The 13,469-nt window shown below is 42.2% G+C and overlaps 1 protein-coding gene across 1 annotated transcript in view; it reads right to left on the reverse strand.

Annotated features, from left to right (window-relative positions):
• Positions 1-13,469, reverse strand: part of LOC147738162 (vomeronasal type-2 receptor 26-like) — a 500,017-nt gene that overhangs the window by 2,763 nt on the left and 483,785 nt on the right. Inside the window, exon 3 of the mRNA XM_086935914.1 lies at positions 3,427-3,550. Coding sequence (XP_086792040.1) covers positions 3,427-3,550 — 124 coding nt within the window. The remainder of the gene's footprint in view (positions 1-3,426; positions 3,551-13,469) is intronic.

The raw sequence follows: 13,469 nt of genomic DNA on the forward strand, positions 1-13,469 counted from the left end.
GAGCATGCAAAAGAGGCATTAATAGCGACACTGGCTATAAATCTCTTAAGTGCGGCATTCGTCCAATGACCAACGCTGCAATACCTCCTCAGTGCGTCTGTCGGCCATTGGCAGACCCTAGGGAGAGCTATAAGGGCCATGCCTTTTTTCTTTTTATTTCAACAGGCTACTCGGAAAAGCTTTCGGAGCAACCTGATCATTTTTTTTGTATTTACTATAATGATGATAGGCGTGCAGGGTGTGCTGACGTAGTTACAGGAAACTGAAAGTGAAATGAGCCTATGGGCTCATTTTGCTTTAAATGAATCAGGGCTAGTGGGCATATATCAGTCTTCCCTTTCCAATGCCACCTCTGCTCAGTGGATCCCTGCTTGGTGATTTTCTCAGGTGAGGGATCCTCAAGCTTGCAGCTACCAACTAGCTTACAGGGATAGGAGCGTGGACCCTCAGGCAAGAGCGTGTGCTCCCCATTGGCAACTTTACAATGTCAGTCTTTCTGTACCCCCAGGAGCCCGATGTGGGCAATTACCCAGGGACAGCAGGTATATTTTGTAATAAAATATAGTGGTGGGGGCTGTGTGTACAAGCATGGTCATGCCTCCACCCTATATTAATGAGGCAACAGTCTTTCTGTCTGTCTGGGGCAGACAAATGGGGTTATTATCCTTGATCTGCCATCCAGGGGGCAGAAATCCCCCTAGACACCAGAGATATGATTTTAATAAAAAGATAGGGGTGGGGCTGCCCAACATGGTCATGGCCATGCCCTCAACCCAAGTAATCGGGGCAACAGTCTTTCTGTCACACCTGGGGGCAGATGAAGTAAATACCTCTGATCTGCCCTCTGGGGGAGCAGAAAGCCTACTAGATGCCAAAGAATGTTTGTTTTTAATATAATGGTGGGAGCTGCCCAGCATGGGCATGGCCATGTCCTCACCCAAAGTAAATGGTAAAAAAGTATTTCAGTCCCCCTGGAGTAAAATGGGGTAATGACCCCTAATCCATTCCCCAGGGGGTAGAAAGCCCACCAGACACCAGGGAACATTTTTAAGAAAAAGTATGGGGTGAGGGCTGCCCATCATTGGGGTGGCTATGCCCTCACCAAAACTAAATGGGGCAACAGTCTCTTTGCACCCCTTGGGGGGCAGATGATGTAAGTAAACTTGAACTGCCACCTGAGGGGAGGCGATACCAAAGGGGATGATGGACGGAAAGTTTGAGCAAATCAGACACTCACTCCCAGTCAACTGATCTTGGTTCAATCCATCATCATTCTTTAGCTCACTCCACCACCCCAGTTCAGACATGCAAATCAGTCTGACCCTGTGCCTCATGGGAACAGTCCAGCCTGAACTGCCAAGCCATGTCTTCCCTGGACCGGAAACATGCATCCTGGGACCGGTTTCTGGCTAAGCAGCCGTCATCAACCAGGCTAGCTTGAATCCAGTGGCAAAGTGAGCAAGAAACCCACGTCTGGGCATACCCTGCCAACTTAGGGCGAACAAAGCGATACCAAAGGGGATGATGGACGGAGCGTTTGAGCAAATCAGACACTTACCCCCAGTCAACTGATCTGGGTTTAATCCATCATCATTCTGTAGCTCGCTCCACCACCCCAGTTCAGACATGGCTATATGCAAATCAGTCTGACCCTGTGCCTCATGGGAACAGTCCAGCCCGAACTGCCAAACCATGTCTTTCCTGGACCGGAAACAAGCATCCTGGGACTGGTTTCTGGCTAATCAGCCTTCATCAACCAGGCTATCTTTAATCCAGTGAGGAGAGGGGCTGAAAGCCCACTCGACACCAGGGATTTGTTTTAAATAGAAAGATAGGTGTGGGTGCTTCCCAGCATTGGGATGGACATCCCACACACAACAAAAATGGGCAGATAGTCTTTCTTACACACATGGGGGCAGAGGGGGGTAATTATCTTTGCTCTGTCCTCCGGGAGATCGGGCGGGCAGGAAGCCCCCAAGACACTAGGGGCAGAATTCATGCAATATTTTGGGAATGTGTGCTCCCCCGGGCATGGGCCCGTACTCCTCTCCCTCCAGTGGCCAAATGGACTTTCTGCCCCTCTTGGGGGGTGGCTAGGATATTGACCCCCATTTTGCCACCCTAGAATCAAGCCATACCCCAGCCACAGTGGGGTCAATAGAGTCTTACTGCTCTCCTAGGAGGCTGGTACTAAGGGCAAGTTTGCCATCGGGGGGTTGAAAATCCACCTGACATCAAGGGATTTTACCTTTGGGAGAAAAGCAAATGATGTGGGAGTTGAACTGTGGCATTGGCCACTACCCACCCCAAAAAGGACAACCCAGTCTTTTTCCCGTAGACAGGAGGTGCGCCTCCAAGGTGTCCCTAGGGGGGCAAATATCCCACTGTATGGTAGGAATATATATTTTTAAATAAAATAATGGGATGGGTCATGCCCATCCTTATATCCGGCCCCACCTTCATCTCTAAAACCTCAACAGTCTTTTGTCTTTCCTGCGGATTAACCCATCCCATCCCAATGGCAAGTGAGAAGACATTTTAATCTTTTTACAGTTTTTTTTAACATATGGGCCAGGAGTGTGAGGCTAACTCCCAATATTGTCCACTAGCAATGGTGAACGGCTGAACATTTTCGGTTTGAGCAGGCTGCTACCTGGAAAAACCTACCACTCCCAGACAGGTCTAAAAACTAGACATTCTGGGGAGTCCAGGGTGGTGTGCTTCACATGCATCCCACACCATTTTATTACCCACAATTAAGTGAATGCAGGGTAGAAGGAGGTTTGTGGCTCCCCTCAGATCCCAGAAGTTTCCATCACAGAAATTTGGAGAAAATGTTTTTTCTTAGTCAGAGTTTGAGGTTTGCAAGGATTCTGTATAACAAAAAATCTAGTGGGAACCACACAAGTCCCCCCAAGCTGGATTCCCTTAGATGTCCAGTTTAAATAAATGTGCAAATGTGCTATGTTTCCACAAATGTCAACTGAGCTACGGCCCAAAATCCACAGCTACCCATTTTACACAAAAAGGTAAATTTTGAGTGAAACAATTTGATGTATCATGTTGGTGTTTGGGCCATTTCCAAGACTTGGGGGAATGCTGGGTGTAAGGAAGTTTCCCACAGGTTCCAAAACTTTCCATCATAGTAATGTGAGGAAAATGTTTTTAGTCAAAGTTTGAGGTATGCAAGGGATTTTAGGTTAAACATCCTGATGAGAGCTACACAAGACACCCCAGTCAAAGTTTGAGGTTTGCAAGAGATTTTGGGTCAAGAATCCTGATGAGAGCCACACAAATCACCCCACCCTGAATAAGTTTCACAACGTATCAGCATTAGCTTAGCCCAATGACCCTTTCTCAATGACTGAGAAGATAAATGTGCCTATGATGTGCATATCCTAAATCATATGTTGGCTGATGACCTACCAGTTGAGTTGGTGATTTCTCCCTCTGGGCAGCGGGCGCAGTCATAGCAGCAGACTGGGCCCATCTTCCAAGGAACTTTTCTGTATCCGGCAGGACAGCTCTCAGTGCACACAGAACGAGGGATCTGAGGAGCAGGACACACTGGGTGAATGTAATAACATAAGGCATCAGAGAAGTGAGAGGCAAAGACCATACTGATTAATAAAGCGATAAATAGAACATGTAATAATAGAGTGAGTGGGCTGATGAGCACAAGACGAAGGGCTTATGTGAAAACACATTGTGGGATTAGGAAAAAGAGACAAAGGATATATGTGATTATACATTGAGTGATTAGGAGGAATAGACCAAAGATATATATATATATGTGATAATACAGAGCTAGAGTTATGAGGGCAAATATACAGTGGATATGTAATAATAGAGCAAGAGACACGATGAAGAAGAGAGAAAGGATATATATGTGATAACAGAGCAAGGCATATAATACGGAACAAGGGGCATGCAGAGTAAGAGACAAATGATATGAGTGATAACAGGGTTTGATCAAAATATTGAATTACTAATATTGTGAGTCACAAACATCACAGCCATAATATTGTGATATCACAAATAACATGTGACATTAATAATGAAGGCAAGAATATTGTGTGTTGGATAGATATTTATCTTTTTTTTTTAAATACAGGTTTGTATAATTATGTTTTATTTAATTTTGTTGTAAAACATTTCTTTTTTAATTATTTTGACAGGTAGTTATTTCAGCATTATTTAGCACTATAAGTTATTTGTGTTATAAAGATATTTGTGTCAAATTTTGGTATTTATGGTTTCTAAGTTTTTATATTAAATATCTTTATTCAATTTATTTAGAAATTGGTACTTTTGTTACAGGTTTTTGCATTTGTGCAGGATTAGGGTGGAAAGGCTTTTAAAAATGAAAATGATTGTTGTTAATTTACAGTGACGTGCATAGTAAATCTACCCGCTCCAAAATTCAACCCTTTCCCTACTTTTGCTTGTGTTTTATTGGGAATAGAAAATCTGACCCCTCCAAAGCACAAACCTTTCCCTAGTGTTGCTAAGATTTTATTCAAAATAGTAAATCTAATCTGATTCATTCAAAGACCAACAATCTCTGTATATCCAAACCTTTACCTATTTTTGCTTAAGTTTCATCGGGAATAGTAAATCTGACCCCTCCAAAATCCAACCCTTCCCCAACTTTTGCTTGTATTTTATTAGGAATAGGACATCTGACCCCTCCAAAGCACAAACCTTTACCTAGTGTTGGTAAGATTTTAATCAAAATAGTAAATCTGATTCGCAATAATAAATCTGATTCCTTCAAAGACCAACAATTTCTGTATATCCAAACCTTTACCTACTTCTGCTTAAGTTGCATTGGGAATAGTCAATCTGACCCCTCCAAAATCCAACCCTTTCCCAACTTTTGCTTGTATTGTATTGGGAATAGTAAATCTGACCCCTCCAAAGCACAAACCTTTCCCTAGTGTTGCTAAGATTTTAATCAAAATTGTAAATCTGATTCCCCATAATAAATCTGATTCCTTCAAAGACCAACAATCGCTGTACTATTGCTCAGTTAGGATTGTTAATATTTATTTTGAAGGTTTCATTGTTTTTAAATATTTTTTTAATTAAATTATTTATATTTTAAAGTGTCTTTTTTTATTCTTTTGTTTAATGAATCGTTCAATATTATTTTTGTTCACTTTTAATTACAGGATTTTATAAATGCTATTTCTAACTTTATTATGATGCCGCATATAATAAATTCAATATATTTAGCTGGTTTTTTTGGACAATATTCTGGCCTATGATATTGTTATCTATATATTTTTAAAGTTTGCATGCTTGATATGTAAACACATATTTTTGGTTTCGGATATTTTTTGCAATATTTGTTTATCACAATATTTTGATTCTCAACATTGTGTCATACAATTATAACAGTTTTCATCGGAGGAACAACAAGCAATAGGCATGTACAATACAGCTGTGGCCCCTACAGGTAAGAGCGGTGAGGCCGCGTGGGGGGGATTTCGATAGACGACGATGAGGGAAAATTAAATAAATAATACATTTTCACAAACACAGTGCAATACTTCTTATTCGGATCAATACAGAGAAGTCATCTATACAATGGTACCAGGAGGATCTATCAGTTTTAGTGCAGTCATAAGGTATTTGTTTTTCTTTACAAATAAAAAAAAAACATTATCATACTCAAAGGTAATATCTCACATACCAATGTATCACTAATCATATTCCTTTTGAGGTCTCACCTGCAGACAGCACATGCACTGTCCACTGAGAGAGGTACTGTTCACAGTAAAGGGCTTGCACATGCCCAATGCTCACCATTCCTTGGCCTCATTGTCACTCCTCTTTGCTACCTCTGTAGTAGCCAGTGTGTGCCAGATGTTCCTTCCTTTTCTTTATGTGGAGCACGTACCATGCACAAATTGATTTATCTTAGTACTATTTCTTTCACTGCTGCTACCTGAGTCGATCTTGTTTTTCACCAACTGACATGATATATGCTGCTCCTTTGCCCACTAGCCCTCCCAGTCTGCAACACAATTAATTGAAAACAGCAACCCTACATCAGGAGAACTGCATTTTACCACCATCCTCACTATTTCACAAAAAGATGAGATTCTGAGAAAATCAAGAATTTTTCACAAGGGAAAATTTGGAGTACTTGCAAACCAGAAAAGTCAAATAAAATGACTGAGTGCTCCAGCTAAAAAAAAAAAAAAAATGCTCCTACATCGGATTAAAGGCGTCAGATGTTGACATGGATCATAGGTCATGATAATTAGGAACAAATTGGAGATGAATAAATTTACGGTGATTCAACATCAATTGACACTGGTAACCTATCGTATACAGCCCTATTTGGTTTGGTGCATTGGAGGGTACGATAGATACCACCTTACAAGGTTTAGGTTTGACTGTTTTCACCGTCTGGTCAGTTTTCCCTCCATCAATAAATGGTCTAGAAATTGTGTCATTGCCTGTATGATAATATCTCAAAGCAATCAACCATTCATGTGATTCTCTTTTGTAAAATATATTCTAATGAAAGAGTCGGATGTATTCTGCCTTTTTTTAAATAAGGGGGCTGGAGGCAATGTCAACCTGCCTTTTTATATCTGCAATTATTGGGATATGTTTATTGTGTGACGATTATGACTGGCCTTTTGAAAAGTATAATGAAAAAAAGAAAGAGTATGACTCGGTTATGGCCCCTATTTTAAAAATGCATAAAATATATCAATGGTCCAATATGCTTAGGTTCCCAGATAAAAATATTAATTGGAAAAATAATAGTAAATGAAAGTTCTTTTAAAGAGATAATTTTGTATAATGCATTTCTAAACTTCTATGAATGTTTTAACTGTGGCTTTCATGATTTTAATATGACTTGAAATCGAATAAAGTATATTCTGATTCTGATTTATCTTAGTACTATTTCTTTCACTGCTGCTACCTGAGTCGATCTTGTTTATCACCAACTGACATGATATATGTTGCTCCTTTGCCAACTAGCCCTCCCAGTCTACAACACATCTAATTGAAAACAGCAAACTTGCACCAGGAGAGCTGCTTTTTACCACCATCTTCACTATTTCACAAAAAGGTGAGATTCTGAGCAAATCAAGAATTTTTCTCAAGGGAAAATTTGGAGTACTTGCAAACCCGAAAAAGTAAACTAAATTGACTGAGTGCTCCATCTTTAAAAAAACTCTCCTACATCGCATTAAAGGCTTCAGACGTTGACATGGATCATAGATAAATAGGAACACATTGGATTACAATTGCTTTTATATAGCTCGAGGATTTGATGTGAGATCGGGCAATTTATTGCAAACATCTGCAACTTTGTATACCACACAATGCCTCTCCACTCCATACTGCACAATCACACTGCTCCATGTCACAAAAGTCCACTACAGTAGCACTCCATGCCACACAATTCCATGCCAAACAATTCCACTCCACACTACACAATTCCACTCCACTTCACACAATTCCACTCCACGCCACACAGTGCCAAATCACAAAACTCGACTCCACACAATTCCACTCCAGGCAATCCCTTAAAGATCCACACAATTCCACTCTCTTTTATGCCACACAATTCCACTGAATTCCTCTCCACTCAATTCCACTCCACTGCATGCCACACAGTCGCACTCCATTCCACACAATTCCTCTCCACACCACACAAATCCACTCCATGCCACACAAATCCACTCCATGCCACACAAATTGATGGCACACAATTTAACACCAAACAATTCCAATCCATGCCACACACTTATACCCAACTCCATTCCACACAATTCAACTCCATTCAACACAATTCCATCCCACTCCATGCCGCACAGTTCTGTGCTATAAAATTCCACTCCACACATCTAATTGAATGGCTCACAATTACACTGTAGTCCACACAATTACACTCAACAATAAAAAATCACTCCACATCATACAATCCCACTACACAACACACAATTCCATACATTTCTATTCTCTCCATGCCACAACATTCCATGCCACACAGTTCCAAGTGAAAACATTCTACTCCATTCCACACAGTTTTGCTGCACACGATTCCACTCCACACAACACAATTCCACTCCACGCAACACCATTCTACACTATTCCATGCCATACAATTCCACTCCACTCCATGTGACACAACTCCACGGCTCATATTTGCACACCACACAATTCCACTTAACTCCACAACGCAAAATCCCACTGCATGAAACACAGCTCCACTTCACTTCAATGGAACCCACTCCACAACACTCAATTCCATGCCACACAATTCTATTCCACCTCACGCCAGGAAGTTGCACACCACACAATTCCACTTCATCCAATGTCACAGTTTCACGTGACAACATTCCACTCCAATCCAAGCCAAGCCACACAATGCCACTCCATATAATTCCACTACATGCCGCACAATTCCACACGACAAAACTCTGGTTCACACAATTCCAGTCCACTCCCCTCAACACAGTTCCAATTCACTCCATGCCATACAATTCCACTCCACAAAATTTAACTACACACCATTCCAATCCACTCAATGCCACACAATTGTACTCCATGTTAAACAATTCCACAACTTACAAGCCCACTCCCCTCCAAAACATACAATTCCACTCAACATAATTCCATGCAATACATTCCACTGCATGCCATATAATTCCATGTCAACACATTCACTCCATGCCACACAATGCCACTGCATGCCATACAATTCCATTTGACCCAATTCCAAACCATTCCAAATAATTCTACTCCATTCCGCACCTTGCCACACAATTCCAACACATGTCACACAATTCTACTCCACTCTGTGCCACACAATTTAACACTACACAATTCCAAACCTTGCCACACAATTATACTCAACTCCATGCCACACAATTATACTCTACTCCACACAATTTAATTCCATTCCACTTGATTCCACACAATTGAATGCCACATAATACCACAGCACACACTTACACTTTACTCCACACAATTACACTCCACTCCACTAAAGAAAATCACTCCAAACCACTCAATACCACTTCAATCAATCAATCAATCAATCAAGGGTTTATAAAGTGCACTACTCACCCGTGAGGGTCTTAAGGCGCTAGCGGAAGGGGTAGGCAGCTCTGGCTCAGTCAAAGAGCAAGGTCTTGAGGTCCTCCCTGAAGATGTGCAGGTTAGGGGAGCGCCTGATGCTGACCGGTAGCTCGTTCCAGGTGTTGGATGTGATGTGGAGAGATTTATAGGTGTGAGTGAGAAGCTTAAATCCACAACATACAATTCATTCCACTCCACACAGTTCCAAGCGACAACATTCCACTCCGTGCCACAAAAATGTGCTGCTCACGATTCCACTCCATGCAGCACAGTTCCACTCCATGCAACATATGTTTCACTCTACTCCATGCCATACAATTCCAGTCCACTCCATGGCACACAATTCTATGCCACAAAATGTGACTCAATGTCACACAACTCCAAGCCTCATATTTACACAACACTCCACAACAGAAAATCCCACTTCTTGACAATTCCATTCCACTCAACACTTAATTTCATGCCACACATTTCCATCCCACTTCATGAAGTTTCAAACAACACAGTTCCACTTCACCCAATGCCACACAGTTCTAAGCGACAACATTCCACTTCATGGCACACAATTGCAATCCACACCATTTCACTCCATGCAGCACAATTCCATGCCACAGTATTCCAGTTCACACAATTCCTATCCTCTCCCCTGCACACAATTCCAATTCCATTCCACTCCACACAATTCAAGTACACATCATTCCAATCCACTTGACACCACACAATTCCACTTGAAGCTAAAGAATTCCACAGCTAACAATCCCCCTACCCTCCAAAATACACAGTTCCATACCACACAATTTCACTCCACATAATTACAGGCAACACATTCTACTGCATGCACATAATTCCACATGAACACATTTCGCTTGATGCCACAATTCAACTCCATTCCATATAATTCCAAACCACTCCAAGTAATTCTACTCCACTCATTGCCACACAATTACACTACATGCCTCACAATTTAATGCCAAACAATTACACTCCATGCCACACAATTATATTTGACTCTACAGCACAGAATTCCATGCAACACAATTTTATGCCAGATAATTTCACTTCACTCCACACAATTCCACTCCATGCCACACAATTGCACAGCTCACAATTCCACTCTTCTCCAAACAATCCCACAATTAAACTTTACAAATTCCACACCACTTATTACACTCCAAGCCACACAATTCCACTTCCCCCCCACATCACACACGTCCAAGCTACTGCTGGAAGAAGAGCGCCTAGAGGCTCTCTTCATTACTGAAAGTTGGCTTAGAGATAGTTCAGCCCCAGATATTGCAGAAGCATTACCCCCTGGCTATAAAATTGCCCGCCTCGATAGGGAAGGAGCACTGGGAGAAGGACTGGCTATCATATACCAGGCACAACTTGAATGCACAATATCTCCCCTTAATATCAACAACTCCGAATCCTTTGGCTTCAGACTATCCTTCTCAGCAACAAGCTCCTTCATGGGAGGGCTAATCTATAGGCCCCCCGACCCTCCACTGGGTTCCTGAATTCATCCCCAGACCAACTGGCAAGTATGCTCATAGAGAAAAACTCAATAACAGTGTTAGGTGACTTCAATCTCCACTTGGATGATCTCCATGACTCCTGTGCTAAGAGGTGCCTAACCGACATGGAAGTTTTACAGCTCCCACAACAGGTCCCCTCCACCACACATGAGAAAGGACACCTTTTAGACCCCATTTTCTCAAATGACCAAAGACTAAAAGTATCCGACCCTATCTGGATGCCATGGACAGATCATGCCTTGATTCCATTCCACCTCCAGATCCCCATTACAGTACCTAACAAAACCTGTATAGTTACAGGACAGAAATGGCCCAAAAGTGTACCGGAGGCCTGGATCCGTGATCTGGAATCCTCTACACCCCCCGAAACTAAAGATCTGCACGAGGCCCACAGTAACTGCCATATATGGAAAAATAGCTCTATCAATAGGAACTTCCGGAAGCCAGGCCCCCTATCGCATAAAAACACCAACCGATCCTCCTCGTTCTCTCCCACGCTAGTTCAGCAGAAAAAGGACTGTAAAAAACGAGAACGATAGTGGAGGAAGTCGTATGACCCCGAACTAAAAACAACATATAGAGTCTTCATACGGCGCTATCAAACAAGCGTCCGGAAATCACAGGCCATCTTCTATGAAGAAAGAATTGCCAAATCCTCTAATTCTCCGAGGGAACTTTTTAAGATTGTAAAAACCCTCACTAGCTCAATCCAAGAGCCTAACAGCCCAGAACATTCCAAAGAAAGGTGCAATGGGTTGGCAACCTTTTTTAAAAACAAAATTGAAATCATCTATAATTCTTTCCAGCCCAAATCCCCAGGGCCATTGGGAAACCTCCCCCCCCCCTTATCACCCGAATTTCAGACCTTAGTTCCGCGGGACGAACCAGTCCTAATGACTATCCCCCCATAAAATCAGATCAGGTATCCGCACTACTAAAAAAAATTAAATCAGGCTCTCCCTTAGACCCAGCGCCTCCCAACATTCTCGCCCAAGGTGGGGAATCTGTCACCACTCAACTGAGGAACCTCCTCAACCTTTCGTTTGAACAGGGCGTGGTCCCAAAGGAATGGAAACACGCCATTATCAAACCCCTGCTGAAAAAATCACACCTGGACCCAGTTGAATTGTCTAATTATTGTCCAATATCCCTCCTGCCAATAGTGGGCAAAATGGCAGAAAAACATGTGAACTCCGCAATCTCCACCTTCCTCGAAAACAATAATGTCATCCATCAAACACAAATGGGGTTTAGACCCAAACATAGCACAGACTCAGCAATGTTAGGTGTCACAGTGAAAAACTCAAAGCCATATTAGACCAGGGAAAAATGGCTGCTGTGGTGCTCCTCGATCTGAGTGCTGCATTTGATACGGTTGACCACACTAACCCAGAGAATGGAAGAGGTGGGCATAAAAGGTACAGCGAAAGAATGGGTGGCCTCTTTTTTGAGGGACAGGTCATTCCAATGTGTGGAGGGTGGGTTCATGTCAGATCCGTTCCCAGCACCCTGGGGAGTGCCTCAGGGCTCATCCCTGAGCCCTACCCTTTTTAACATTTACCTTAGTCCACTAGCCCTGATTATTCAAGAATTTGGTATGTCTGTCGTGTCTTACGCGGATGATACACAACTAATTTTTTCTATCTTAAACACCTTAAATTCTGACCTCCGACAGCTTGTCCCCTGCCTCGAGAAAATCAGATCTTGGATGACAGACTGTAAACCTAAATTAAACGGTGACAAAACTGAGCTGATGATTCTGGGTAACAACCTCAATCCCCACATGGACATCCCATGACCCGTCAGCTGGGGACTACCTCCTTCACCCAACCCGGCCATAAAAAACCTCGGCATGTGGCTAGATAAAAATCTCACAATGGAGATACAGGCTAAAAAGCTATCCTGTACCTGCTTTGGGACATTACGTCTGCTCAGGAAGATCATGCCCCTGCTCCCAGAGGATGGTAAGAAAACAGTGGTCCAGGCCCTGGTGGTCTCAAGGCTGGACTACCGCAACTCCCTCTTTCTGGGTTCCCCGAAATATGTAGTCAACCGTCTCCAAGTCGTCCAAAACGCAGCAGCACGGCTACTACTAAACATACCCAGACGTCAGTCAATTAAACCCAGACTGAAGTAACTACAATGGCTCCCTGTTCAAGCCAGAATTAAATTTAAATCCCTCAACCTGGCTCATCATGCCATGCACGGAAGGGGCCCGGCACTCAAATTCAAAAGTATTTTGTTCGTTTTTTTTTGTACAAAACCATAAAAGTTCATAGAACAGAATATATTTCAAGCTTTCAGTTAACATACATGATACATTATACACCAGTTAAAACACATTTTTCCTGATGTTAAAATACAGCTAATGTACATTAAAGAGAGCATCATTCAGGAAATTACCCATACAGATCTAGTTATCCAGATATTTTCTATATTTCATTGAGCTTTTTAAAAAGCCGGCCACATGGGGTATGCAATCAGGTTTCAACAATTGTAAATACAGTAGGGCAGGGCGAACTTGTTCAAATTGCAATCTTTTTAAAATAGGTTTAAGATAAATAGCCCTAGGGAATTCATAATATTTACAAAATAACATAATGTGCAGCAGATCCTGTGGAGACAGATTGTCGCAGCCACAGGATGCTAACACTGTCCCTATATGACATCCCCTTGGGACTGCTATTAAAAAATGAAACAAGTTAAACCTAAACCTAATTAGTAAAAAACACTCATAGGCTGGTAGTGGTCAAAGTAGATATGGTTCCTCACCTGGCGAGGTTTTGAGCATCATATGGAGATGCACGTTGGGCTTCAACA

The sequence above is a fragment of the Lissotriton vulgaris genome, chromosome 1_1 (assembly GCF_964263255.1).
Source record: "Lissotriton vulgaris chromosome 1_1, aLisVul1.2, whole genome shotgun sequence".
In the NCBI taxonomy this organism is placed as follows: domain Eukaryota; kingdom Metazoa; phylum Chordata; class Amphibia; order Caudata; family Salamandridae; genus Lissotriton; species Lissotriton vulgaris.